The sequence below is a fragment of the Talpa occidentalis genome, unplaced genomic scaffold (genome assembly GCF_014898055.3).
Source record: "Talpa occidentalis isolate TD23 unplaced genomic scaffold, MPIMG_talOcc4v2.1 talOcc4.12, whole genome shotgun sequence".
In the NCBI taxonomy this organism is placed as follows: domain Eukaryota; kingdom Metazoa; phylum Chordata; class Mammalia; order Eulipotyphla; family Talpidae; genus Talpa; species Talpa occidentalis.
The window spans coordinates 102,972,372-102,999,834 of NW_023601212.1; the positions used below are offsets into that span (position 1 = coordinate 102,972,372).

Sequence of the window (27,463 nt, forward strand, 5' to 3'; positions counted from 1 at the left end):
CGGGCCCGGCCCCACCCAGGGCCGCAGGGCCAAAGGCGGACGGGGCAGAGGGCGCGAGGGACTCGGTGCCTCGCTGGTCTCCGAAGATGCCTCTCCAGGTGAGGGGGCTTCGGAGGGCGAGGGCAGCCTCTGCCTTTCCCTCCTGCCCAGCCGCCGCTGCGGACGCTGCTGGGCCTGGCCTGGCCCCCGCAGCGTGAGGGGTTCTCTCCGGGCGGCACGGGATGGGGCTCTCTGCAGTGGCCCTGGCTCTCCAGGGGGCAGGCCTGAGTGGGTGCCCCGGGGCGTCCCTGATCCCACCCGGAGTGGGGCCGGAGGGGCAGCAGGTCTTGTGCCAGCTGGTGGGCGTGAGGGAGGCCCCAAGGCCCGCTCCCGCTCCCGCGCCCCCCTGACGCGCCCTCTCCCCGCCTCAGGTGCGGCTCCCTGTGGCGCTCTTCGTGCTTCCCTTCCTGGGAGAGATGGGTGAGTCCCCGGCCGGCGGCCCTGCAGCCCCCCTGGCTGCACCCAGTCCCTCGCTGTTTTCAGGCTCCGGCCGCGCTCGCCCCTCCACCCCTGGAGGGCGGTCTGGGGGGGCCGCGTCCCAGGCCCCTTGATAAGGCGCCTGCAGCAGCTCCTGAGCCCCCGAACCCGCCGCCCGAGGGGACGCTGGCCTGGCCTGCGCCCTCCCCGCCTGTGGGGCACCTGCCCGCGGCTGCTGCGGCCTCTTTACATACCCTCAGCCCCGGGGAGCCCTCAGCTGCACGGCGTGTCCACCTGCCGCCCAGGCCCCGCCACCCAGACTCCAGCCGTCCCCGGCCATCCAGCCCCTTGAGGCTTGAAGGCCACGTGGGCCGCTGCTCTGCTGTCCCCGTGGGTGGTGCCGCTCAGGGCAACGGCGGGGGGCTGCTCTGGGGGGCACCCCGGCCGCTGACTTCACAGAGGACGCCGCCTGGGGCGATCCTCACCAGGCTGCCCGCTGACCGGGCCTCCCCGTCTCCCCACCAGCGAGGGGTTGGGCCCCAGAGGCCCGCATCGTGGGGGGCGCGGCGGCGGCCCCCCGGCAGTGGCCCTGGCAGGTGAGCCTGCGGGAGGAGGGCGAGCACGTCTGTGGAGGCAGCCTCATCACCAGCCAGTGGGTGCTGACCGCCGCCCACTGTGTGTCCAGGTCAGTGCTGCGACCGCACGGGCCCTGGGCCCAGCCCTGAGCCCTTCAGGGCCGACCAGCACCCTGTTGGCTGGTCCTGCGGTGACTGGGGGGGATGCCTCTGGAGGGCCTGTCGTGTGCGGCCCTTGCCAGAGCGTTCTGCATGGATTTGAGGTTCCGGAAATAATGATGGGCCCCCACCAGGGCCGCTGGCAGGGACTCCCTGCTCTGGGCACCCTTGGCTGACGTCATGGCTGCTCCGGACAGCCCCTGGGGTCGCGACGATGACCCGCTTCCGGGGGAAAACAGGCAGAGGTGCCGCGTGGGCGAGGCGGGTGGCAGGCCTCCAGGAGTCCTCTCCCGCCGGCTCCCTGCCCGCTGTCCTGCCCCTGCTGCTGTGCAGGCCGCCAGGGGCCTGGGCCCGGGGGCGCACCGCTCTCCCCAGCGCGGCCACCAGCCCCGTGCCCCCCACCCCCCCGCAGCTCCACGGACCTGAGCCAGCTGCGAGTCCAGCTGGGGGAGTCCGCCCTGTACACCCAGCCCCCGGGCTCTGTCTCCATGGCCGTTGCCAGCGTGGTGCAGCACCCCTCTTACGAGGACGCCCTCTTGGGCAAGGACGTCGCCCTGCTGAAGCTGGCGCACCCCGTGACCTTCTCCCGCACCATCAAGCCTGTCCTGCTGGCCAAGCCGGGCTCCCACCTCCAGCCGGGCACCCGCTGCTGGGTCACCGGCTGGGGGGACGTCAGGGAGAGAGGTGGGTGATGGGCGGGGGCGGGCGGAGGGCACTGCCCTGTGGAACAGAAGTCCCCGCCGGTGTTTGAATCACCCCAACCCCGATCGCCCTGAGCCCGAGGGCCCCGACCTGCCCCCGAGGCTGCGATGTCCTGGCCTGTCCTCCTGCAGCCCAGGGCTCCTCACCACCCACCAGGTGCCACGCCGCCCACCCCGAGGCATCTCCCAGAGAGCAGGGGCTTGGCGGGCACCCTGCCCGGCCCCTGACGGCACCCCTGCCCGCAGAGGCCCTGCCCCAGCCCTACAAGCTGCAGGAGGTGGACGTGCGCGTTGTGAGCCTGCCGCGCTGCCGCGAGCTCTACCGCCCCGAGCACATCACCGAGGACATGCTGTGCGCCGGCCTCTCCAGGCGCCCCAAGGGCTTCTGCGAGGTGGGTGGGGCCCCGGGCTGCCCTGTCCCCTCCTCGGAGGGCCCCACGGAGCAGGGGAGCGGGGCGGTATTTGTCGTGAGGCAGCCAGAGCCGTGGCGACGGTAGAAAGCTGGAGGCTTGGCTCTGCAGCCACCGGGCGAGCAGGGCTGCGGGTGCCAGGTCCCGGCCGGAGGCCGCTGGGAGGGCAGGGGCCCGAGTCGCAGCCGTGGTGCCGCTGGCGGTGCGGCCGTGGCGAGGGCTGCACCTCTGAGCCTCAGGGTCCTGGACATCCGAAAGAGGCGGCGGGTAAAGCTGACCCCTGCTGGGAGCCAGGCCAGGGCCGCAGACCCAGCCCAGCCCCACACCCGGCTCCCCGGGCCCCACGGTGCTCCCCGGGTACCCGCCCCTCCCCGAGCGCCAGGTCCCCGAGCGCCAGGTGCCCGTGCCCGGCTCCCCCGAGCCTCCGTCCCAGAGCGCCCCCACCGTGCCCCGCACAGCCCTGAACCCCGTGCCTGTCACTCACCCCACAGGGTGACTCCGGGGGCCCCCTGGTCTGCCAGCTAAAGGACAAGAACTGGGTGCAGGTGGCCGTGGTCAGCTTCAGCAGGGGCTGTGCCGAGCGCCATCTCCCCGGGGTGTACACCAAGGTCTCCACCTACCTGCCCTGGATCCAGAGCCATCTGGGACGGCGCGTCCGCCAGGGCTGACCGCCCGGGGCTCAGAGACGGTCTCCATCCCCTCTCCCTGGGGACCCCTCCCTGCACCCCCACGCTGTCTTGTCCCTGGGACACCCCCACCTCACCACCGCTCCCTCCCCGTCCTGCCGCCGCCGCAGCGCGCACAGCCCAGGGCACCACCTGCTCAGGGGAAAGGCCGCAGGGGAAGTTGGGGATCCGCGGCTCCAGCTCAAGGCCAGAGCTGGGGCGAGGAGGGGACACAGGTGGGGGCCCTGGGGGCTGCCACCACCTGCAGAGTAAACCCTGGCAACCAGCTGCTCTGGTCCCTTCACGCGAACCACCGTGGGGCGCGGCACCCCCTTGCGTGCCCGGGGCAGGCCCCACGGCCACGCCCGTCCGCGCCATGGGGGGCCGACCACGGTGGTGTCACCCGCTGCCCCGCAGCAGCCCGGCAGTGGCCGCCCGAGACCCCGCGAAGACCCCGCTCCACAGCGCCGCGCCGGCCCCGCAGTCCCAGCCCTGCAAAGCTGGGAGAGCCCAGAGTCCCAGCAGGAAAGGCGGGGTCCCTGCGCTAGTCCTCGGCCCCAGCTCTGCTCCCCGGTCCTGCCGCGCCGTTGTGGCGGGTGGGGGCCCCTAGTGTCCCCGGAGCGCGTCCTCCCCTCCCGGTCCTGGTGTCCCTCACCAGGCACAGACTGGGAGGAGGCCCGTGCGGGCGGGCAGGTGGGGGCCTCCAGCCCCGGGTCCCCACAAGGTCCAGAGGAGCCTGGCGCGGGGACCTTGTGGCCTTGGGGTGGCAGGTGGCGCTGTGCGTCTCACCTCCCAGGAGAACCCCCTGTCTTTACTGAAGGCCCCTCAGTTACCCCAGTTATGAGTTGTGCTGGGATGAGGACACCACCTGCCCCGACCCAAGGCCCCAAACCTAAAAACCAGCGGAGGAGGGATGCCCCTGGCTGTGCCCCGGGCGGGTCTGAGGGCCTGAACACAGGGGTGCCGGCTGGGCAAGGCAGCCTGGGGGAGGGGTGGCAGGGGTCCCGGGAATCCGCTTTGCGGCGGCAGCGTGTGCTCCAGAGGGTCCCTGGGTGCTCTGACTCAGCTCCCCGGGCTGCAGCCGCACTGAGCCCCGGCTCCTGCTCCCCTGGCCCCTGGGCTGTGCCATCCTTGGGCCCTGGCAGGAGCCGCCTGCGCGGGGGAGGGAGGGAGGGAGGGAGGGAGTCAGCGCAGCCTGGCCTGCAGGCAGGAGCCGGCCCACATCACCTGCCCCACCCAGGGCCTGTGCTGGGCCTTGCCCCACTGGCTGGCCCCTCTGGGAGCGGGGTCTCCCTCCCCGCTGCTGGCAGGTCCACCTGGCCACCGGCAGGCAGCCGGCACCTGGCACGCAGCAGGTTGGAGCGGGGACCGCCTGGGGCTCCTGGGCTCCCAGAGTCCCGGGGAAACTGCAGTCAGGGGCGGGTGGGGCCCCGCAGGGGCCCTAGAAACCACTGTGACGTCCCCCTGGGGGGCTTCAGTGGGTCCCGGACGCCCTCAGGGAGGGCACGCATCCCGGCCACTGCCGCCAGTCTGCCAGTCGGGAAGCAGGAGGACGGCGCCTCCGGGCAAGCGGGGCTTGGCAGCGGGCCTGGGGGCCTGGGGGCAGGTGGTCCTGCCTGGCCTTCCCGCGGCGCGCGCCTGGCTGGATTCCTGCCGGGCCTGGGCCCCGGGGGCGGCTCGGCTGGGTGGGGTGGTCGGGTGTCGGGAGGGAGGGCCGCTCCTCGCAAGCTGACCCGGGCTGGGCTCGGGGACGCGCCGGCCAAGGGCGGGCGGTGACCCCGGCCGGGAGGAGGGGGGGCCGCTCCGGGAGGGGCCGGGGAGGGGCGGCTCTGCGCTTCCCAGCAGGGGAGGCCAGGCCGGCGGGGCCTCCGGGCTGGGGCCGCGAGCTGGGGAGCGGCCGGCCCGCCCGCCGAAGGCCTCCCGGGAAAATGGGCCGCGGGGCTCGGGCCCAGAGCCCGGCCCGCCCCCGACGCCGGCGGGAGAAAGGCCGGGCAGTGTCCCCGCAGGCGCCTGCTGGGGTCCCGGCCCGCCCGAGGGCCGGAGCGGGCCCGGAGGGGGCGGCCGGCGGGCGCGGGCCGGAGCGGACGTGCTGGCGGGTCCGTCCACGCAGCCGGTGGCGCGGGGCAGAGGCCGGGCCGCCGGGGCCCAGCGCGGCCCACGCCCCCCGCGGCCAGAGCGGCTCGCCCGGCAGGCCCGGGGCGAGGGGCGGCCTGCGGCGGGCAAGTGGGCGTGGCGAGGTGGGCGTGGCGTAGCGGTGGGCGTGGCGAGGCGAGGCGAGGCGGGCGTGGCTTGGCGGGGTGGGCGTGGCGAGGCGGGAGGCCCGGGGCCTGGCGTGGGCGGGGCGGGGCCTGGCGCGGGCGGGGCCTGGCGTGGGCGGGGCGGGGCCGGCGGGGCTTGGCGCGGGCGGGGGGGCGGGGCCTGGCGCGGGCGGGGCGGGGCCGGCGGGGCGGGGCGGGGCCGGCGGGGCGGGGCGGGGCGGGCGGGGCGCGCACTGTCCCGCGTACCGGCCGCGGCAGTTGCTGTCCCCCGCTGTTGTCCACGATGGGGCCCTTGACCTGCTTCAGGGGCTGCGGCGGGGGCGGGGCACGGGGGGAGGGACCAGCCTCGGGAGGGCGGCCGGTCCCCCGCCGCCCCGGCCTCCCGGCGCTCGCTCACCTCCGCTCTGCTCGTCCCCCGGCCGTTGCCCAGCGCGGCGAGCCGTGGGGAAGTCTGGCAGGCGGGCGGCAGGGGGACCAGCTGGACGTGGCTAGAGACGGTCATGGGGTCCTGGAGCTCCAGCGGCCTGGTGTCCGCCCCCTCCTGGGCTGTGTGGAGCTGGGGGTGCTCGACCCCCCAGCTGACGGGCAGCAGCTTGTCCCGGTAATACAGGTGCTGCTCCCGCAGCTGCACCCTAAGGTCCGCGGGGCCCATGACATCTCTGGGAGGGGGTCCGAGTCAGGGGCCCCAGAGCCTCCAGAGCCCAGGCCCCACCCCCGGCCCCGCGGAGACTCACGCCCGGCATGTGCAGCGGTCAGTACCCCCTGGGGATGGATGAGGGAGCCGCCCCAGAAGTGCATCCAAGACTGGGCTTTGATCCTGAGGCTCACCTGCCAGAGCTACCTGCTCCCGGGGGCCTCCTGCCAGCCCACGATGCCTGTGCACTCTGCGGCCTGACCTGGGGCTGGGGCGGAGGCACGGTCAGGGCAGGGCGAGCTTGCCGCCCAAGCCCAGCCCACCCGCCCATCACCGGGGCTGTGGGGGCTACAGGCCAGCCAGGAGGGATGGTCACCACTTCCCCGGGGCCGCACACCGTGGGCCCGCCAGGAGGGGCAGCACCAGCGCCAGCAGAGTCAGCTTCTGGGGGGGCAAGGAGGGCAGCTGAGCCTGGCCAAGTTGGCCACGGGCTCTGGGTGCTCTGGTCTGTGTGGCACTGAGCCAGCTGACCCTGCGCCAGGGGCGGGAGCTTACCTGGCCGGTCCTGCTGCTGGGCCCAGCCCTCTTTCCTCTCCCCATTTATCCTTTCCCAGCCAGGAGGGGGCAGGGGAGGGGCTCTCCAGGGTCCATCCAAAGGGGAGGCCCAGTCCCCTGACAGGAAGGGGCCCCGGTCCCGCTGGGGCAGCTGCCCAGATGCCCAGTGAGGTCCCACAACAGCCGTCTCAGGCTATCTGAGCAGTTAACGCTGGTGGCAGCTCCTCCCGGTTATCTCCGGGATCAGCAGGGGCAGAGGGATGTGACAATGAGATAGCAGAAGAAGCCAGGGCCAGCCTCCCTGTTCACTGCCCCACTCCCCGCCACCCCATCCCCATCCTCCATGGTCAGGGCTGGATAATGGCTCTGCGTCCATCCACCCACCTCCTCACTCTCCGTGGTATCTCGGAGTCACCCAGGGCCTCCAGCCCACCTTCTGGCCTCCTCCTGGCCCCTGCACCCCTACTACCTCCCTAGTGGAGCCTGACCCTGCCCCCCAACCCTGCCTGGACATCAGCTGGTCTCTGGGGCCTGCCTGCCCTGGGCTGGCTCTCCTGCAGATCTTGGGGGTGTGTTCCATTGGATTCCTGGGACACAGCACCCCTGGGGGCTAGCAGGCTGCATTTTCAGCCTCCTTCTCTACAGACCCCACTGCTCACTCAAGCCCAACAAGCTGATCCCTGTGCCTCCAAGTGCCACGTCCAGGCTCCAGGTGCCAGTACACACCCAAACCATTCGAAGGAATATAACCAAATCCAGCAACAAACCATATAGCGGACACAGGGTCTTGCCTGGACACAGAGACAATTCCTGTATGACTGCTCGTATGAGCTCCCTGGAGGAAGAGGCCAGTTCATTAAGACAAAGGAGAGGTGGGAGGCAGGTCTAGCGGAGGGAAGATGAGAATGTTCCGGAGATGGAGGGTGGTGACGACCACACAGCGATGTCAATGGACTTAAGGCCAGTGCACTGTGCACTTAAAAATATTTAAGACAGTAATGCTCATGCTATATGTATTTCACCACAATTATTTTTATGTGTCAGTGGCTAGAATGTATTTGTGATAGGAACCAAGGGAACGTGTGCGGGCGTCCATCTGGCTGAGCTGGGTTTGGACATGGTGCTTGCTGTGGCTGCCTCTGGTGTCCTCCACTTGCCTTCGGTTTCCCCGTAAACCCTTTCTCTGATCAAGTCTGAGTCCCGCAGCCTCTCGGGTCAATCCACCTTGTCCTACGGGAGCTGGACTGGTGTGGGAGCGAGACCCCTGTTCCCCCATGACTGGGTCTCCAGCCCCTGTGGCAGGAGGCTTAGGGTTTGAGTTTTCAGTGTGTCCTTCCCAGGAGCAGGTCTCATGAGGGACCTGAAAGCCTTGGTGTATCTGAGGTGCCCCCTGGCCTCACCCCCAGACACATGGAGGGGCTTTTCTGGACCTCACCCCTGGGATCGAGATGAGATTCCTGGAGGAAGCAATAATGAGCTAGGGGCCCCAGGACGGGACCCCAGGTGTCTCTGCACTCAGGCTCAGGTTACCCTGCACGTGTCCACCCCGGGCCCTGTGGCTTCCGGCCCCCTCAGCTCTGATCTCGGCGTCCACCTGCCTGTCGGGGGAGGAGGCAGTGGTTTGCTTCGTGGCCTCATTTCCCCAGTGGGACTCAGGTGACCTTCCGCTGTTGTGCATTTTCTGCCGTGAGGACAGGAGGGAAGCCGCCCCAGCCCCTCACGTCCGCAGGAGACAGCCATCTCGGTGCGCGGGTGCCGGGCGGGGAGTCTGAGCGTACTCTGGCGACTGCCTCCCGGTCCCCGCCACCGGAACAAGACGCGTCTCTGCTCTCCCTGGGGGGGGGGTGTCCCCGTGGGTTAGCTTGCTGTCCCCGGGCTTCCTGTGGCCACTGGTTGCACCTGGCCCCTCTCGCTGGTGTCCCGGCCGTGCAGCCTGTCCACCCCTGCTGCTCGCTGAGGCCGCAGCCCGCCGTCCCGTCTCCACCAGGACCGGACAGTGACAGGACGGTGTCCGCGCCGCATCTCAGGTCACACCTGGAGGGAGGGTGGGTGTGCGCGCGGCAGGGCCCTGCCTCACCCGCTCTGCAGCTGCCCCCGGCGCGCCCGGGCTGGCTGGGCACCCCCCGCCGTGGCGGGCACGTCTGCGCCATCCCCTGGGGCTGTGCCGCCTGCGTGGGCGGCCCCTGCCCGCGGCGCCATTTCTGCGCCCTGTGCCCTGGTGGCCGTGGCTGGCGCGAGGGGAGGCGGGAGCTCAGCCCTGTCCTTGGGCTGCCCGCTGCCCCGGGTCCGAGTCGGGCTGTCTGCCACTCTCCCGCAGAAACGAGCGCGGAGCCCGCAGAGCCGGTGCCCAAGCGCAGGGGCGCCCTGCGTCCGGTGGCTCCCCCCGCAGCGCTGCCCATCAGTTTATCCCTAGGAAGCGCTTGGGCTTTAAAACTTTGAAGGCAAGTGAGGTTTGACGTCTCTCCCGGTACCGGTGCCCGGCGTCCAGAAAGGCGGTGCGGTTGGTCTGCGCAGTTCCCGCCCACAGCCTCCTAGTCAGGCCGGGCGGGCCCTGCACCCCGACGCCGCTGAAAGGCCGTTCCCCGCGTGTCCGCCACCCGGCCCACCCTCCGCGCCCCCTGAGCTGGAGGAGCCGCGGCGGGTGGGCTCGGGGTCCAGGCTCCGGCGGGAGCAGAACTGACCCAGGCTGGGGCAGGGCAGGCAGGGGGTGTAGACCTCGCTGGGCCGGGTGGTCAGCCCCCAGCCGGCTCCCCACTCAGCCTGCAGCCAGGACTCGCCACCCAGCTGACCTGAAGCCTCAGGCGTCATGCTGCGGGCAGGCGGGGTGACTCAGGACTCCGGGAGTGGGGTGCCCCCGGCCGCCCCTCCTGCGCCCGGAGGCCTGTCCTGAGAGCTGGCCAGGGGGCGGAGGCTGCAGACCTCCTCCTGCGCGGGCTGGGAGGTGGGTGCGCGGGCGGGCCGGTGGGCACCGGCGGGCTCAGGCAGACTCACCAGCTCCAGCAGATGGATCGGGGTCCGAAAACCTGGGGGGTGCCTCAGGCTTTACCACCCAGGGGAACCAGGAGCACAGGGCGCCAGGCAGGGGGGCAGGCAGCCGCGCCCAGACCCCACCAATCTCTCGCTCTTTCCCAGCTCCCTGTGGCATCGTCCCGTGGTGCTCAGGCCGCTCGACCCCTCACTGCCCCACGGCCACCTCTGGCCCCTGCGGGCCCAGCCCACGGCCTCTGCAGCAGCTCCACCAAGCCCGCAGGAGACCCCACAGTGGCTCCTGGCCTAAAAAGCCCGACTGATTGGCCCACGATGGGCCCCCAGAGATCAGAGAACAGCCCCAAGGGCGGGCTGCAGTGCCCCCCAGCACACTGGCACCCCATGCGGCTCCCCTCTGGCAAGGAGCCCGCGCTGGCCCGCCAGGGTCCTGGGGCAGGAGAGAACCGGGCAGAGGGGGGAGCTCAGAGCGTGGTGCCCCCGAGACTGGAAGGGCCCCGAGTCCCCACAGGACCCAGACAGGCCTTGACGCGGGGGCTGGGCGCACGACGTTGCCGGCCTGGACCCGTCCTCAAGTGAAGTTTAAGAAACAGAAACAGGGGCCTCCCTGGTGGCGCAGCGGGTTGAACCCCGCGCTGTGGAGCTGTCCGCAGCCTCTGCAGCGCGGGTTCGATCCCGGCCGGCCTCGGAGCAACCCGCATGGCGCGCAGACCTCTCCTGTCTCCCCGCCGCGCCCCTCAGCAGCGTCCTCCGTCAGTCTGCCTGCTCTGCTCCCCGCTCTCTGGTGAATCCGCTCACCCTCCCGCGCTTCTGGCCTGTTCCCCGGTTCCTGTGTAAGTAAATAAATCTTAAAAAAAAAGAAAAAAAGAAACAGAAACACAGGAACGAACTGTGCGGGGCACGGTCTGCGCGCCCGCCCGCCCGCAGAGCCAGCAGCCGCCTCCCGCCCAGCGCACACAGGCTGGGGACCCCCGGCTCCCTGCCCAGCTTTCACAGGCTGGGGAACCCGAGACCCCAGCAATCCCCCTTACATCTGGGGACACTGGGAGGGAGTTGCCCGGGCCCCACATCTGATGGGGCGCTGGGCAGGTGCTGATGGGAGCCTGGGCTGCGGCCCGGAGGGTGCATACAGGGCGGGGGCGGGGGGCTGCGGGACGGCCCCATCGCTGGGGCTGGGTCCATCACGGGGCTCACATTCACATTTGCCCAGTTGGGGGCGGCTCAGAGAGCCCCAAGGCCAGCTGCGAAGGGGGCGGTCTGTGGGCGAAGGGGGGCAGAGGGGACTCCAGGTGCTGGAAAAGGCCAGAATCGGTTTCCCCGGAGCCTCCAGGAGCACCTGGCCCCCCAGAGCCTGTGGGCCTGGGGTCGTGCATGTGACCCACGTGTTTGTGGGGTCCCGGCAGCTCACTCCGCCCGGCCGGCCTGCAGGGCCAGGCTTGGTTCTGGGAGGAGATGCCCCAGGGGCACTGTGCGGCCAGGCCCGGCGGGCTGGCAGCGGGACACGTGTTCTAAACCCGGCACAGACCTCACGACGGTGGTGGCAGAGTGTGAGCTCGGCGGCCGCTGGGCCTGTGCCCGCTGGTCACGGCGGGAGGAGCCCCCGCGGCCTCCCTGGTCAGCCGGCAGCCTGGTCGTTATCTGCCCGTCACCCCTGGTGCCTGTTTCCAGGCATGAGGAGAGATGGGGGGTGGCGTCCGCCCCTGCCCTGCTCCCCCCTGCATCAGGACACCCACAGAGGGAGCTGTTCCCTTGGCCTGCCCCTCCCCACCGGCTGCCCGTCTCCCCTAAGTGACCCCGGGCCCCCCAGGAAGCTCCCCCGCCCCTCGATGGCCCACAGAGAGTTAGCATAGCAGTGAGAGGCCTTCTGGGCGGAACTTTAAACCCAATGATTTCGCGGGTCAGTCCCCCAAGCACTTTTGGGAAAAATGGCACCAAATCTAAACACCTGCTCCCGGAAAGCGGGGAGCGGAGAGTCCCCTGTCTCGTGGAGGAAACCACAGTCCTGGCCCTGGGGGCGCTCAGGGCGGGGCCGGGCCCCCAGGACAGCGGGCTCGTGACCAGGGCGCCGTGATGAGAAAGCCGGAACATCACAGGAAAGGAAGCCTGACCAGCCCCCCACATAGGGAGACCCCGAAGTCCTCCCCAGACCTAAGGGGGGCCACTGGCCTGGAGGCCTTCAGGGGCCCCTACCCCCCGCCTCTGAAAGGGGCTGGGCAGGGCAGGCCCCCAGCTGAGGGTCATCGCACCAGACAGGACTGGGAGGGGCCTGCCCGCTGGGCAGCTGAGGCCTGGGGTCTGCTGGGGTGGGGGTTGGGCATGGAGCTGCCAGTCTGGGGCCTGAGCTGGGGCCCTCGGGTGGTATCCCAAGACCGTGACCCGGAGGGTCAAGGGCTGTGACCCCAGGGGCCGGGAGGGCTTTCTGGAGGGGGCGGCCCTCCCTGGGAGGGGAGGGAGCAGGTGGGGCCTCTGGCCCTGCCCCCCGCTCCTCCGCACCCCCCTCGCACAGCGTGGGTGCCCGGACAGGCGCTCCGCAGCCCACAGCCCACGGCCCGCGCTCAGCCTCCTGCCCTCCTGGCCCTGCCCGGTGGGTGACCGCCTGGGGCGCGGGCACCTCTCCCCTCTGGTCTCCTCCCGGGAGCCCCTGCCCCGCCGCAGAGCTCGGGGTCCCCGTGGGGTGGGGTGCGGAGGGACAGGGCCAAGGGGGGCTCGGCCAGGCCCCTGGGGGCCAGTGTGCCCCCCATGCCCATGCAGCCCAGGCAGGGGAGGCCGGCCCCGCGGGGCTCAGGCGAGCGGTGGGCTCCGGACTCCGGGAGGCCCGGAGAGGGCCGGGCGGGCCCAGGCTGCGGGCGCCCGCGGGGCCAGGGCACGTGTGAGCCTGCTGGGCTCCGCCTGACCCCACTAGGCGCTGCCCCTCTCCCCAGGCGTGGCCTGCAGAGCCCTGGACTAGGGGCGTCCGGCAGGTGAGGGGGGGAGGCTGGTGGAGACCCCGCCCCGCACCCCGGCCCGCCTCGTTCCAGAGCCCCTGCCCGAGGGGAGCCCTAAAAGCGCCTTCAGCAAGGCGAGCCCTGGGGGAGCCAGGCCAGCCACGCCGGGCCCGCCTCGGCCTCGCAGCGCCCGCGCAGACGCCCTCTGCCCGCGTCCCCCTGCTGGCCCCTGCTCCGGGCTCGGGGCCTGCTGTCCACTGCCCGGGCGGTGCGGGGGCGGGCAGGCGGCGGGGCGCCCTCCTGGAGGGTGTGGGTGGGGTGCCCCCAGGCTCCCCGCGGGGTGCGGTGGGAAGTAGACCTCCTGGGAAGCAGACCTCCTGCCGACCTCGCAGGGGGCGAGTGGCCGAGGCAGGCCGGCTTCGGGGGGCGGAAGGCGCACGTGTGGGGGAGCCGCCTCAGCCCCCAGGGGTGCTCACCGCCACCCACTGCTTCTCGGGGTGAGCGTGGGCGGGTGAGTGGCCCCAGGCGTCCTCGCCCGGCCTCGCCTGGCCTCAGTTTCCCCGCACACGTGCCGCGCCGCCCGGGAGCCCACGTGGGGTGGACAGCTCACGCCCCCTGCCCGCCGAGCCGGCCCCCGACGCCTGGGCCACGTGGAGCTGGTCCTGCCCGACGCCCCAGCCGCCCCCCCACCCCACCCGCCATCCACCCAGGCCCCTGAACTCCTCCCACCACCGGGTCCACCCGGACGGCCGGCCATCGCTCCCCCCTCCCCACCGGCAGGCGGATCATCCTGCATCCTGGGCTCGCGGGGGCGCCGGGCAGCCGCCGGGACATTGCGCGGTGCAGCTGGGCGCCCCGCGGCCCTCTCCAGCAGAGTCCTGCCCGCCTGCCTGCCCAAGGCCTCAGCCGACCTCCCCCTGGGGCCGCTGTGCTGGGCGACAGGCCGGGGCTACACCCGGGAGGGAGGCGAGGAGCGCCCCAGCCTCGGTGGCCACCGAGGCCCCTCCACAGCCTGCCAGATGGATGGGAACCCGGGGTCTGCTGGGTCACGTCCCTCAGAGCAGGGCTGACCCCCCACGACCTGCGGTTCCCAGAGGCCCTGGGGCCCGTACAGGTCGCAGGAGGCGCAGGTCTCCCTGGCGGCCACCGGGACCTGCCGCGGGGACTACCTCGGGCGGGGCGCGGGCTCATCGGCCAGGCACGCTGTGTGTACTGGGCCCAGGGGATGCCTGCCAGGTCGGGGGAGAGGCGCGGCCCGGTGGGGGGCCCCCTGACCCCACGTTGTCCCCAGGGTGACCCCGGGGGGCCTCTGGTGTGCCAGGCGGCCGGCTCCTGGCAGCAGGTTGGTGTGGTGAGCCGGGGTGAGGGCTGCGGCCGCCCGGACTGGCCTGGGGTCTATACACGCGTGGCGGCCTATGTGAGCCGGATCCACCGCCACGTCCCGGGCCTGGGGGGCACAGAGCTGGGGCTCCCCGTGCTCCCGCTCCTGGCCTCTTCCTTCCTCCCCGGGCTCCTGCTCCTCCTCGTGGCTGGCGTCCTGCTGACCAAGTGCTCCCTGCAGCTTGCCCTCCCTCCCAGTCTCTGACCTGCACCCCTGGTCTGCACAGCCCCCAGCTGTCAGCAGGAGCCCCAGACGCCCCCCTCCTGATGCTGGGGGCCACGAGAGCGCTCCCTCAAGGTGGACAACCCTGGTCACTGGGGCCACCACCACCACAGGGCGCTTGGCAGCGAGGGAGGTCCCAGCGGACAGCACACCCACCCACCTCGCTGGCTTTGATGCCGGCGCAGGGAGTGCAGTGTGCCTGGCCTCCGCGTCCAGCCAGCCAGAAGCGGGGTGGCCACCCACACGAGCAGGACGGGCGCCTGCCCACCCCGTCCAGCCAGGGCGTGCGGGGGATGATACTCTGGTGAGCAGTCATGGCTGGCTCCTGGCTGCGGGCTGGTGCGGGCTGTGGGGCTGCGCTGACCCCGCGCAGGGCTAGGGTGGGCCGGCTCTCCTCCCCCAGACTCTTGGGCCGGGCCCCGCCCCTCCCGGAGGGCACAGACGCTGGCCACGGCTGGGTGCCCGCAGCTGCCCGTGCCTGCCCTCACGGACCCAAGGCTAACTCACCAAGGGATGAATCAGCCGAGGGCCTGCCGCCCCCTGCAGGGTGTCCGCCCCGCGCCCCTCCTCTAGGGTCCAGGCTAGCCCTTAGGGAGCCCCGCGGGCCCCTGAGCACTCACCAGAGGGAGCCCTGGGAGCTCCGCGCAGGCCGTGGCCCCGCCCCTCCCCCCCAGAGCTGCTGCCCAGGGACCCCACCTGTGCCCACCGCGCAGGGCACCCCGGCAGCCTTGGTTCCTGCTGGCGCAAAAGACCCGGGGTGATCGGCCGCCGCCTGCGCGGACCTGCCCAGCGGGAGCCGCCCGCCCCGCAGAGGCAACCCCCAGGCTGCAGAAATAAGTTAGTCTTTATTCCGCTCCTGCGCCCTCCGGGACGCGCGGGGCCCGGCTCTCACGATGCCCACCCTGAGCGAGACGCGACCCGGCGTCTGCGGGTCTTGCTGCGCGGCCCCCCCCCAGCAGCACCCCGGGGCTCCGGGAATTGGCAGTGCAGGGCGGCGGGCACAGGCGCCAAGGGCGTGAGCAGGGTGAGGCGTGGCCGCGCGGGCGGGGGCCGTGCTCTGTGGCTCCGTGAGCTGCGTGGGTGCCCGGCCAGGCCCGGCCCGCCCGCGGTGCCGCTCCCCCGGACTGCCCGGCCCCGCCTCTGCAGAGAGGGCCCCAGGGCCCCTTCCCAGCCGGCCCCGCCTGCGCCGGCTGTCCCTGGGGGGGCTTGCCCGAGCCGCGTCCAAGTAGGGCCTCGCAAGGGGCCCCCACCCCATTGGGTGCCCCAGCACCGCCACCAAAGCCTGTGTGGCACCGCACCCCAAGCTACACCGGCTTGTCCGCACTGTCATCCAGGGCAGGGGGGGCCTGTGGGGAGCCTGCTTTCTTTGGGGGACTCTGAGGAACTGTGAGGTGCAGCCCCCACCCCTTCTCTGGCAGCGTGCCAGAGGACACAGGAGGCTCCACGTGGGGCGCTTCTGGGGGCGCCGAGGCCCCAGGGGAGGGGGCTCTGGTTTCTGGGCCTGTGCCCTGGACGCTGTTCGAGAAGAAGGCCCCGCCAGGGCCCCCCACATCCAGCGGCTCAAAGGCGAAGCTGGGCAGGGTCAGGTGCTCCGTGCGGCAGGGGGCCTGGCTGCGCCGCTCCCCTTTGGCAGCAGGCTCCGCCCCTAGGCCCTCAGCGGGCTCCTGGGGGTCCCGGTGGGGCGCTGCCTCACAGGACGGCGTCCTGCGTCTCAGGATGGTGCTGCCGCCCTCCGAGGCAGGGGGCCTGGCCGCGCCCTCCTCCTCCACGGGGGGGTCGACGGAGATGCACGGGGGGCTCATCTTCTTCTTGCGGCGGGCCCCCAGGGCCAGGTCGGCCTCCTGCGCCCAGGCCTTCCCCTCGGCCTCCCCGCGGCCGCCCCCAGCCCCCGGCTCCCCCAGCGGCCGCCTCTGCTCCTCGGCGTGGCCGGGCAGGTCCAGGAAGTCCCGGGCTTCCACGCCGTGGAGCCCGTGTGGGTCCACCTCGCCACCCGCCAGCCCGTGGGCAGTAGGGGAGGCCGAGGGGCCACAGGCGGAGCTGGTGATGTGGCTGACCTCCTCGTCGGCCGGGTCGGGGGTGTCGGCATCCCCCCCGTCGAGGGCCGGCCCCTGGCCCGGGGCGCACAGCTGTCCGAGCGTGTGCTTGCGGGTGCGGACGCCGGCCGGCCTCGGGGAGCGGGGTGGGGACCGCAGGGAGGACCCCAGGGTCAACTGCTTCACGGGGACCTTCCCGCCAAGCTCCCCCCAGCCTGGGCTGCTGTCCCCGGGGCTGTCCATCTGTCCTTCCAGAGAGTCGGCGCACAGGGCCTCCTGCGAGGGCGTGGGGTGGAGCGGAGCCAGCCGTCAAGGCCCGGGGACCTGCCCATCAGCTAGGCCCACCTGGAGGGCGCCGAGGGGGAGGGGAGGGCTGAGCTCTCCCAGGCGGAGCCCTGGAGGCCCCAGGAGACCCCAGGGGACAGAGCTGGGCTGGGGCCACCCTCACCTCGGTGTCCCGCCAGCACCATAAATGAGGCAGGGGCCGGGGTGTGCCCGCGAGCCGAGGTGGCGGGACAGGCGCTGGGGTCACAGCTCCCCTCCCCGCAGAGCGCGGCCCCAAACCCTGGCGAGGAGGAGCCTTCCCTCACCTGTCTGCAGAGCGGCCGGCTGAGGCTGGGGGAGCGGGCGGCAGCCCGGGGGCACAGGGCCTGGAGGGTGTCCCCGCCCCTGGCTGGGGAGGAAGTGGCCGAGGGGAGCTGGAGCGGGGCGCAGGGCTGCGAGGGCGGCGGGGGTGCCGCAGCGGCAGGTCCTAGAGCAGGAAGGGGTTAGAGCCTGGCAGCCCTGCAACAGCCCCCGCCCAGCGCCCTCCACCCAGGCCGTCTGCCCTCAACCCAACTCCGGCCCCCGCCCCGCCCCCCAGCCCCGGCGCGGGGGACGCAGCCATACCCGAGGGGGTGCGGGCAGCGCAGGCCTCCAGCTCCACCTCCTGCAGCAGCGGGGCCGGAGCGGCCGAGGCGGGGGCCACCGGCCGGAACATGTAGCTGTCGTTGGGCAGGGAGAGCATGCGGGACACCGACACCTTCCGCACCACCAGGAGGCTGGGCGCGTCGGGGCTCCCGGGGGCCGCGGGCGGGGGGCGGGCGGGGTGCCCCTCCGCCAGCTCCAGCTCCAGCTCCGCGTCCAGCTCGGCGTCCTCCCGCGCCTCCTTGTTGCTCTCCTCCAGGTGCTTCATGAGCACGGCCACCACCACGTTGACCAGCACGAACTGCGCCACCAGCACGAAGGTCACGAAGTAGACGGGCGAGATGGCCGGCAGGTAGCTCAGGCAGTGCTTGTCCTCGTGGGCGCACTCCCGCAGCGTGTCCTGCGCAGGGGGGCGCTGAGCCCGAGCCGCGCGCTGCGCCCCGCGTCCGAGCCCGCTCCCCGCCCGCCCGCCGCCGCTACCTTCATGATGCCGTTCCAGTTGTCGCCCGTGGACACGCGGAACAGGGTGAGGAAGGCCATGCCGAAGTTGGTGAAGGTGGCGTGCCGGCTCAGGCCCTCGCAGGGGTTGTCCTCGCTGCACTCTGCAGGGAGACGCCGCTCAGCGCCCCTCCCGCTCAGCCCCTGCCCCCCGGCCCGCTCTGTGCTGGGGGCCGGCTGCGGGGCCCTGGCTGCCACCGGGCGAGGCCCGGGCGCTAACCCAGCTTCAGCCTCCCCAGCCAGTGGGCCCTTGGCCCTGTGGACCGCGTGGTCCACTGGGGCGGGGGCATCCGCAGGCGCCAGGTCACCCCCTGCCAGGCTTGCTGGGGCTGAAGCCACTCAGCCGTGCACAAGGACAGGGCTGCCAGGACGTCCCCACCCACCCCCGACACAACCGGGGAACAGCGAATGGCCACTGGGGAGCACCCGAGCTCCTGGTGACGCGTTAGCACATTCCCACGGGGCCACTCCCTGGGGGGGGTGCTTGCGGGGAGGGGGCCGCCCTCTGGGGTTGTGCTTGGGGGGAGGGGGCCGCTCCCTGGGGCCCCCACTCCTGGCTGCCAGAGTGCAGTCGGCACGCGCCCGCTCCCAAGTAAGGCCCGGCAGCGAGGGCTCAGACCCAGGGCCTCCCCGCCGCGTGTCCGGGCGGCCCCGAGGCCACTCACCGAGCCTCCCAAACAGCTCCACTCCCAGGGCAGCATAGATGAAAAACAGGAGCATGAAAAGGAGACCGAGGTTTCCCACCTGCGCGGAGAGAAGCTGAGGTCAGGGCGCTGGAGCCCACGCCCTCCCCTGCCAGCCCCCGCCGGCCCTCCCTGCTTCTCCGGGCTCCGTCCTGCCTGGTGCCAGGACCCCCTTCGGCTCAGCACCAGGACTGCACTGAGGGGCCCCCTGACTACCCCTGCAGCTGTCCCACGGGACACGCCTGCTCCCCTCCCAGCCCCACCAGGCTGCCCGTCCCCCCACCTCCCATCATCCCCACGACAGCCGGGCATGGCCGGCGCCGGCACAGCCAGTATGGACCGGGCTGGGGCCGCTGGAGGCCATGGGAGGGTGGCCGGGGGAGGGTGGGGGAGGTGGGGAGGTTGGGGCCAAGGACAGATGGACCCCCGGCGGGGGACGGCAGCGAGTGGACGCTGTGCACCAGGGGCCTGCAGTCCAGCGGTGACAAAGGGCGGGGAGGGGACCGTGGGCACAAGCGTGCGCACGACAGAGGCGGCCCAAGCCAGTGCCTGAGCCCTGCGGGGGTCCTCGCCCCAAACCAGCCCTGCCTGGCCACTCCCCTGCCCTCTGCTCAGCCCTGCCGTGACCCAGAGCGAGTGGGCGCTGGCTGTTTGTCACGAAGGGCCCCTCTCGCCGGGCACCGGGGTGACTGCTGCCCTGACCCGGGAACCGTGGAGGCGCGAACACGCGGTAGGTGGGACCTACCTGGGGCAGCGCCTGCACCACAGTGTCCAGCAGGGCCCGCATGCCCGTGGCCATCTTCAGCAGCTTCAGCACTAGGGAGAAGCCGAGCGTTAGCAAGCGGGCCCGACGAGCCCCGGGGGGGGGGGCGCGAGGGGGTGGGGTGCGCCCACCTCTGGCGATTCGGAGCACCCGCATGATGCGGATGATGGTGGGGTTGATGGGCAGCGCGGCGCTCATCTCGATCTCCTCCAGCGTGATGCCCATGATCGACAGCAGCACAATGGCCAGGTCCAGCTGGTTCCACCTGCCCGCAGTGGCCGCTCAGTGCCCCGCAGAGCCCACCAGGGGCACTCTGGGGGCCTCGCCTCACGCACAGGGTCCAGCTGTCTCCCCGAGGCGCCTCCCGAGTCCCCCTCGGGCCCTCTCCTCAGTGCGGTCACTGTGCTCAGCCGGGAACACTGTGGTGCTCACCTGGCCCCGCCCCACGAGCCGCAAGGGCCCTCCGGGACCGCCGCCCACACACCTGTCCTTGAAGAACCTCCTGACCCCAAACGCCACGAGCTTCAGCACCGCCTCGATGACGAAGACGACGGTGAACACGTAGTTGCAGTACTTGAGGGCCTCGTCCAGAGACTGGGGGCGAGGTGCGGCCTCAGGTGCTGCCCCCCAGCTCAGCAGGGTCTGACGCCACGGCTACTGCCCCCAGACCACACTCCCCCCCGCTCCCTTTAGCGGGCATGGATGGAGATGCGCGGGGCGGGGCACCCCACCGCCGGGGCCTCCTGCCTCCCCGCACCCCGGCTTTTGCCTGGGCTGAATCCAGAGCGCGGGGCTCCGGGCACCAGGTGGGCGGGCTGGCCCTGAGGGCTGGGGAGGGTCGGGACTTGGGGAGGAGGCGGCCTTCATCCCCACCTTGGGCTGGTTGTAGTGCTCCATGGACATGGTGATGACGTTGAGGCCGATGACGAAGGTGATGAAGAGGTCCAGGTAGTGGCTGGTGCACAGCGAGTGGACGGAGCGGCGGGCAGGCGGGTAGTCCGCGTAGTAGGGCCGGCGCTGGGCCTCTGCGGGAGAGCCTGCGGTGAGGGCGGCCGGCCCGGGGGCTGGCTGGCTGCCAGGGGGGCTTCCGGGGGGGGCCTGTTCTATATGGGGGTGCGTGCTCCCGGCTGGAAAGCAGGGACGGGGGGCGGGATGGGCCGCAGGGGCAGGCCAACCCCACCTCCCCGACGCGGCGCCCGGAGCAGGCCCCGACGTGTACCAAAGGCCTGGGCAGCACCCGCTCGGGGCCTGTGGTCCGCCCCAGTGCTGGTACCGGAGGTGGGTCCGGTCCCCTCCGCCATCCACTAAGGGGGTGCTCACTGCTCTGGCCCACCCGGGGCCCCCAGGCCTGGCGTCCCCCACCCTGTCCTGCGGGGGCTGGCGGGGGCCGGCGCCCCCGGGCGCACTGGCCTTCGGCCCGTGTGCAGCTGCTGCGCGACCAGGGCGCGCGCCCCTAAATGCTCTGCCTACCGCAGTGACCCCGGCGCGGGCGGCACCGGGCCCCGCCGCAGAGGGGCCGCTCGGCCACAGACCATGCGTGGGGCGCGTGGCCCGGCCTGGGAGGGGGTGCTGGGGACCGCCCCGGGACCCTCATGCTCATGTGCATGCAGTCACGGGAACCCGGCTCGGGGCGTGCAGCCGGGGGCCAGGCCAGGCGGGGAAGCCAGCCTGGGGGAGCAGGGCGAGCCGCAGCGGCCAGCGCGGGCAGAGAAGCGGCGTGACATGCAGCCCGGTGGGGACGCACGGCGCGGGGGCAGCAGCGGGACGCCAGGCAGGGGCGCCAGCAGCCTCCCCGCCCCCCATGCCTGGGATCCCGGCCCCGGCGACCTGGGCCACCCTGCAGTCAAGGCCCTCGGCCAGCGCCCTCCTGCACGCGGGCCACGGGCGGTGCAGAGGGGCCGGGCGGGGCCGGGCAGGCTGCAGCAGCGGGGGGCGTGCGGGGGGCATGCCGGGCAGGGCAGGTACCTGGGTTGGGGAAAGTGCCTGGAAAGATAAGGAGATGGTCTGAGCCGGCCGCAGCGGGGCTGGGGACACAGCGGCCCCCCTGCAGGAAGCCTGCCTTGCGCCCAAGCTGGCTGGGGCTTCCCTAATCCGGTCTCTGGGCTGGCTCAGCTCCCCATCCCCGATGGTGAGCTCAGGATGGTGCAGTTTCTGGGGGGCCACATTCACCTCCCCTGCCACCCGGGAGGGGACCGTCTCTTCCTCAGCTGCCCTCCCCTGCCTGGGCCCTTCCTCTGAGAACCCGCCCCAGGCAGGCCCAGGCCGGGCCAGCTGTGGGCCGAGGCTGGAGCCCAGGGGGAGCGCAGAGGCCCCGGGCCCAGCCGCTTTGTGCAGCCCAGAGATGCTCACCTCACACGTGGCCCTGCGGGCACACCCCACTGCACACACCCATTCACACCCACTGCACACTCACACACCCCACTGCAACCCACTCACACCCACCCCACTGCACACCCACGTACACCCCACCTCACACCCATTCACACCCACTCCCACCCCACTGCACACACACGCACACCCCACTGCAGCCCATTCACACCCACTGCAACCCACCCCCACCCCGCTACACACCCATTCATACCCAGTGCACACTCACCCACACCCACGCCACTGCACACCCACGCACACCCACGCACACCCCACCGCAGCCCATTCCCACACACTGCACACCCACTGCATATCCATGCACACCCCACTGCACGCACCCCACCCACTGCATGTGCACGAACCCACGCCCCTACAGCCCACGCACACACGGGGGCGGGGGTGCCATCCCCGGGGTCCCAGACCCCCCGCAGGCGGGCACCGCCCTTACTCCTGCGCCTGCGCTCCAGGCGCCGCAGCCGCTTCTCCTCGCGCCGCCGCGCCTCCTCGGCCTCCTGGTGCTGCCGGCACTTGTGGAAGTTCTCCACCACCACGCCCACGAACATGTTGAGCACGAAGAAGCTGACGATGAGCAGGAAGGAGATGAAGTAGAGCAGCATCCAGGGGTTGTGGTTGGGCACGGGCTGCAGCAAGAAGGTGCAGGTGGGGCCCTGGCCCGGGCGCCCCCAGCCTGGGCGCCCTGGGCCTCGGCACCCACCCCGCCACCCCGCCGCCCCGCTGGGGGTTGCCACGGGAGCGCGACCCGGCGCCTCTGCAGCGGGGAGGGGCAGGGAGGCCAAGGGCGACCTGGGAGGGCACTTCCCGGTGGTGACCGGGCCGCTGCCGCACCTGCTGGTCCACGCCCACGGCGTCCAGCCCGTCGTACATGATGCTCACCCAGCCGTCCTTGGAGGAGAGCACGAAGAGCGACATCAGGGCCTGGCGGGACAGGGGCATCAGGGCCTGGGGCACAGCGAGGGTGACTCCCGCCGCCCACGCCCCTGCCTCCTCCCTCGAGCACCTGCCGTGCCCGGGCAGCGCCCACCACCCTGCCCTGGCACGGGGGTGCCGGGTTACCCGCCGGGAGGCCCCGCCCACCTGGCCCAGGTTGTCGAAGTTGTACTTGCGCCGCACCCAGCGGTAGCCAGCGGCGAGGCACTCGGCCTTGGTGGACACGTTCCTGGTGTCCGCGCCGTCGCAGTGGTAGAACTTCCCCTTGAAGAGCTGACCAGGGTGGGCGTCACCCCCGCGAGCCGGGCCCCATCCCCCCAGCACACTCACCCACCCTGGCCTCCTGGGGCCCCAGGGCTGGCTTTCCTCGGGGCGCAGCGCACCTGCACCCCCAGGATGCCGAAGATGATAAAGAAGGCACAGCAGATAAGGACGATGTTTCCGATGGGCCTGAGCGAAGATATCAGAGTCTCCACCACCAGCTTGAGTCCCGGAGCCCGGCTGATCACCCTGCGGAGGGCCAGAGGCGATGTGCTGGGCCCGGCCGGGGGGCCGGGCGGGCACAGGGCCGGCACAGGCTATGCGGCTGCGCGGCCCTGCGGCTGGCGGTCCCGGCAGGCAGCCTGAGCGCAACGCTCTGCCCCGGAGCCCGACAGGGCGGGCTGGGCTCCCGCCCCTGCCCAGGGCCCCTCCCAGCCACCTGCTCCTGCCAGCCTCTTTCCCTCCTCAACGCCCCACCCTTCACGCGACCCAAGCTCGCTGCCCACCTCAGCGGCCGGAGCGTCCGCAGCAGCCGCAACACCCGCAGGATGCCCAAAATCTTGGCTCCCCCCGCCGAGGCCATGGCCACGACGATGTCCACAAGGGACACCAAGACCAGCAACCCGTCCAGCACGTTCCAGCTGCTCTGCAGGTAAGCGTGCTCGCCGGACACCAGGCCCAGGGCCACCACCTGCGGCAGGGGAGGGAGGGTGCCGGGTGGCGGCCTGCACCAGCTGCGGCCGGAGGCAGGGCCGCCCGACCCCAGGGCCCCGGACACTCGCTACCTTCATCATCATCTCGGCCACGAAGATCGCCGTGAAGACGTAGTTGGAGACGCTGAGGAACACGCGCTCCTGCGGGACGGGCGAAGTGGGCACAGGCTCCCGGCCGCCGCCTTGGCGCCCCCCAGCCGCCCGCGCCCCGCCCCCGAGGACTCACGGTGCTGCCAGGGTCGATGTCCGGCCTCTCCAGGGCGATGGTGATGCAGTTGAGGAAGATGAAGACGAGGACCACGTGGTCGAACATCTTGTGGGCGATGACCTTCTGGCAGCAGACGCGCAACCTGCCGGGCGGCGAGCGGGGCGCGTGGAGGGCAAGGCGGGTGCGGCCAGCCTGCTCCCCGCTCCCCACGCACCCCGCCCCGCCCCGCCCCGCCCCACCCCGCGGGGCCTCACCGGTTCTGCGGCGAGAACAGGTAGAGCGCCCAGGCCTCGCGACTGCGGCACCACGCGGGCTCGTAGGGCTCCAGTATTTTGCGCAGGCGGCAGCAGCAGCTCTGGGGCAGAAGGCGGCTCAGCCATGCGGCCCGGCCCGGCCCTCGCCCCCAGGGAGGCCCGTCCCCTCTCCTGGGCGGCGGCGGCGGAGACACTCACATCCTCCAGGTCCTCGTCCAGGTCGGCCGGGTCCTCCTTGTGGCTGTCGATGCGCAGGAAGAACTCCCGCGGCAGCGCCAGCCCCGGGGCCTTGCCGTCGGCGAGCCTGGCCGGCAGCAGCGCGGCGGGCCGCGGGGGGCGCGGGTCCAGGGCGCTGCGGGGGTCCAGAGACTCGGCCCGCCGCAGCGGGGACTCCCGTGGCCCGGGAGAGGCACCCGGCCGGCCGTCCTCCGTCTCATCGTCCGTGCTGCCCCTGCCCTCGCCCGACAGCAGCGACTCGCGCTCCCCGCGCTGGCTGCGGCGCTTGAGGCTGGGCGCGCGGCCCAGGCTGTTCCAGCTCGAGCGGCGGCTGCTCCAGGCGCTGCTGCCGCCCCAGTGGGCACAGGGCGAGCTGCGGTGGCTGGACTGTGGGGCCAGCGCGTGAGCGCAGCAGGCCCCCCTAACCCCCCCAACATCCGGCCCGGGTCTGCCCTAATGGGGGTGGCTGCCGACACCCTGCGGCATCTCGGGGCCCCTGAGGCGCAGACGCCCTAGGAGGAGCCGGTGCCCGGCGCTCACGGGACCTGCAACAGAGCAGCTGGCCGCAGGCGCCGCTGAGCAGGGCCGGCACAGGCCCCCTCAGAACCCTGGCCTCTGACCCCTCCGTGGCGGCCCCCAGGCCGGCGGTGCCAGGAGAAAGCCGCCAGCCGGTTGGGGGATAAACTGGACTGAGCTTGGCCGCACTGCCCTCATCCTCTGGCGCGTTCCCCCCGGACCCCCACCTGGCTCTGGGCCCACGTGGCCTGGCATCCCCGTCCACCCCACCCCTGCCCACCGGAGGCCGGCCCGGCGGGCTCTGTGGACACGAGCTCCCTGGACCACCGCCCACGGCCGGTCCCTTCCCCAGGCGGCCGCCGCCTCGCCCGGCAGATCAGCACACGGCCCCGGGGGACACGCGCTCCCGTGACCCCCAACCCTTCAGGGCGGGTTCCCAGCTTTGGGGAGCCCTGGGCCAGACGGGGGGGGTCCCTACCAGAGACTTCTGGTCCCCCAGCTGGGGGTCCACGGAGCTGCTGCTCCCTCGCCGGGAGTCCGGGAGGCCGAGTGCCATGTCCAGGTGCGGGGAGCTCTTGGGGGTGGGCATGGGCGTGGCCGCCGTGCGCATGATCAGTGGTGGGGGCAGGCTGCCCCGGCCCTCCAGGTGCCCGTTGGGGGTCTCTGCCAGCAGGTACATCTTCATGTCTGTGGGGCAGGGGTCTGAACCACGGGCCTGGGACAGGCCCCCAGGTGGGCTGGGGCCAGTGTACCGGGGGTGGCCGCGCCCCACCCCGAGTCCACACGCACCTGCAGCCCGGAGGTCTCTGAACTTGTCGAAATCCTCCTCCAAGCGGATGGATGTCTTGTCCTCGTCCGCGTCGGACCTGTGGGCGTCGCCCTGTGCCGGAGAGCAAAAGGCGTGCTGGCCCCCGCGGCCGGCATCGAGACCGCACCAGCGGGCCTCGCCAGGAGACCGCGCCGCCCGCCCGCCCGGCCTGGGCAGGCCCCCGCACCTCCGCCTGGAAGCCCTCCACCAGGATGGCCACCAACAGGTTGAAAAGCACGTAGTTGCCGAAGGTCATGAGCGCCACGAAGTAGAGCGCGGCCCAGGACGAGGTGGAGGCCATGCCGTTGTACAGCACCACGTTCCAGTCCTCCTGCGTGAGGATCTGGGCGGGCGGCGGGCGTCAGGCCGCCAGCCCGCCCCCCCCCACCGGGACGCGCAGGACAGCGGCCCTACCTGGAACACGGTGACGATGGCCCACAGCAGGGAGTCGAAGTTCTTCCTGTCGGGGACCGTGTCCCCCGTGTCTGTCTTCAGGCTGAACTTGCATCCAAAGAGGTGCATGCCCAGGATGCTGCAAGAGGCGGCGGTGGGGGGTTGCCCATCCTCCCCCGACCCCAGGGGCACCCCCACCGGCCCCTCCCTCCGTCCCTGCCGGCCCCCGCCCGGAAGGCCGCGCACCTGAAGATGAAGATGAAGAGCATGAGCAGCATGCAGAAGGTGGCCACGTTGTCCATGGTCTTCACGAGCACCAGCAGCTGGCGCCGCAGCGCGGGCAGGAAGCGCACCAGCTTCAGCACCCGCAGCAGCCGGAAGGTCCGCAGCACCGACAGCCCGCCATCTGCCTGGCCCACGATCTCCCAGACGCTGTGGGCGGGCCGGGGTCAGGGGCGCCCCGGGGCCGCCCCTCCTCCGCACAGAGCAGGAAACGGGCAGTGGGGCTGCCTGGCTCCCGCTCAGCTCCATGGCGGGAGCAGGTGCGGCTGCATCAAGGCGCGGATGGTGCTGCTACCCGACCCCCAGAAGTGGCCGGCACTCTGGCTCTGGTCAGGAGAGAGGCCTCCCAGGCGCTTCCCTGACCAGCAGCTTTTGCAGCTGTGCCCACTCCCTCCCCGCAAGGGCGGAGGCTCCCGCTTCCTCTGCAGAAGACAGGGAAGAACCCCCAGCTCTTTGTGCCGTGTCTACAGCGGCAGCGCCCCAGAGACCCGCGACTCGGCCTCTCGGGTGACCTCGTGACCTCCTCCCCGGAGCGGGGCTGGCCGAGTGGCTGCCCGGCGGGGGGCCCACCTGATGACCACAATGACGCCATCGAAGATGTTGTAGGGGCTCCGGATGTAGCCCAGTGGCCCGCAGGCCAGCAGCTTCAGCAGCATCTCCAGGGCAAACATGCTGGTGAACACCACGTTGCTGATCTCCAAGGCGCTGGTCAGCTCGTCCGGCTGCGGGGGCAGGGCCATGTCAGCGCTGCGGCTCGGATGGCAGCTTGGCCGTGCCCCGGGCGCGCTGCTCACCTGCTCGTGGTACTCCACACCCATGCTCAGCGTGTTGGTGAGGATGGCCACCATGATGCCGCGATTGAAGTACTTGCTCTCCACGATGCGCCGCAGCCGGGCACGAAGGCCCGTCCACATGTGGCCCGGCCCCGCCGGCGCCCGCCGCCGCGCCCCAGCCTGGCCCGGCCCGGCCTCTGGGGGTGGCTGCACGGGGTCGCGGCGGTCCCCGTGCCGCACGTCCTGCGTGAATTCGTACACCCCATCTCCAGCAGAGTCACCGCTCTCCGAGCTGCTGAGCTCCAGCCCGGGGTCGCCCAGGGCGCTGGCGCAGTAGGGGCAGTGCGCAAGCTCGCAAGTCAGCGTACCTGCTTGTGGGCTGGGCAGCGGGCAGGGCACGCTCAGGCCGGAGAGGCGGTTGGGGGCTGGGCCCAGGCCTGCAGGGAGAAGGCACAGGCAGGTCAGGCTGCGCACTGAAGACGGGGCACCGCTACACACCCGGGCACTCTCGCCCTGGGCATGTGGGCATCTGCTGGCACCTGCCCATGCTAATAGGGACACTCATGGAGCAGGGAGTGGCCACGCTCACACACACAAACACACGCACGCACACACACGCCCGCCGGGGAACTGAAGATCACGGTGGGCGTTGCCGGCACAAGGACCCCACCCGCAGGGCAGACCATGTCCTTGGGGGGCAGCCACTGTCTCTATGTCAGAGGAGGTCCCCAGGGTCACGTGGGTAGAGCTGGGGCTGCACGTCCACACATAGCTTGGCACCCCTCCGATGGCTGGCCAAGTTGGGCCGGCCCCCAGGGAGATGGACGTCACTGTGCGGACACCCAGATGTCCCCTGCCCGCCCCAGCCTGTCTCCACAGCCGGGAAGGGGGTTGGCCCCTCTGCAGACCTGCCCTG

At 72.1% G+C, this 27,463-nt stretch overlaps 3 protein-coding genes across 3 annotated transcripts in view; 2 read left to right on the plus strand and 1 right to left on the minus strand.

Annotated features, from left to right (window-relative positions):
- RPUSD1 (RNA pseudouridine synthase domain containing 1) overlaps positions 1-27,463 on the plus strand; it is a 177,125-nt gene that overhangs the window by 45,325 nt on the left and 104,337 nt on the right. The window lies entirely within an intron of this gene.
- On the plus strand, positions 87-2,989 carry LOC119242394 (serine protease 27-like). Its single transcript, XM_037508114.2, has 6 exons — positions 87-98; positions 411-459; positions 982-1,141; positions 1,603-1,874; positions 2,138-2,283; positions 2,793-2,989. Exons 1-6 carry the CDS (start codon positions 87-89, stop codon positions 2,967-2,969), a joined length of 816 nt encoding a protein of 271 aa, XP_037364011.1. The 3' UTR covers positions 2,970-2,989.
- CACNA1H (calcium voltage-gated channel subunit alpha1 H) overlaps positions 15,084-27,463 on the minus strand; it is a 29,137-nt gene continuing 16,757 nt past the window's right edge. Inside the window, 26 exon segments of the mRNA XM_037507828.1 lie at positions 15,084-16,234; positions 16,549-16,709; positions 16,847-17,264; positions 17,345-17,466; positions 18,028-18,106; positions 18,791-18,861; positions 18,940-19,073; positions 19,293-19,402; positions 19,682-19,833; positions 20,774-20,791; positions 21,624-21,816; positions 22,022-22,111; positions 22,271-22,396; positions 22,507-22,633; positions 22,891-23,075; positions 23,170-23,238; positions 23,324-23,447; positions 23,560-23,660; positions 23,758-24,162; positions 24,770-24,978; positions 25,081-25,171; positions 25,287-25,442; positions 25,514-25,631; positions 25,739-25,924; positions 26,345-26,496; positions 26,569-26,984. Coding sequence (XP_037363725.1) covers positions 15,230-16,234; positions 16,549-16,709; positions 16,847-17,264; positions 17,345-17,466; positions 18,028-18,106; positions 18,791-18,861; positions 18,940-19,073; positions 19,293-19,402; positions 19,682-19,833; positions 20,774-20,791; positions 21,624-21,816; positions 22,022-22,111; positions 22,271-22,396; positions 22,507-22,633; positions 22,891-23,075; positions 23,170-23,238; positions 23,324-23,447; positions 23,560-23,660; positions 23,758-24,162; positions 24,770-24,978; positions 25,081-25,171; positions 25,287-25,442; positions 25,514-25,631; positions 25,739-25,924; positions 26,345-26,496; positions 26,569-26,984 — 5,018 coding nt within the window. The 3' untranslated portion in view covers positions 15,084-15,229.

Excerpts from the sequence above, each read along its gene's own strand:
- LOC119242394 (XM_037508114.2), top strand. Across the intron at positions 1,142-1,602 it reads GCCGCCCACTGTGTGTCCAG|CTCCACGGACCTGAGCCAGC; the intron begins GTCAGTGCTGCG and ends ACCCCCCCGCAG. Across the intron at positions 2,284-2,792 it reads GCCCCAAGGGCTTCTGCGAG|GGTGACTCCGGGGGCCCCCT; the intron begins GTGGGTGGGGCC and ends CTCACCCCACAG.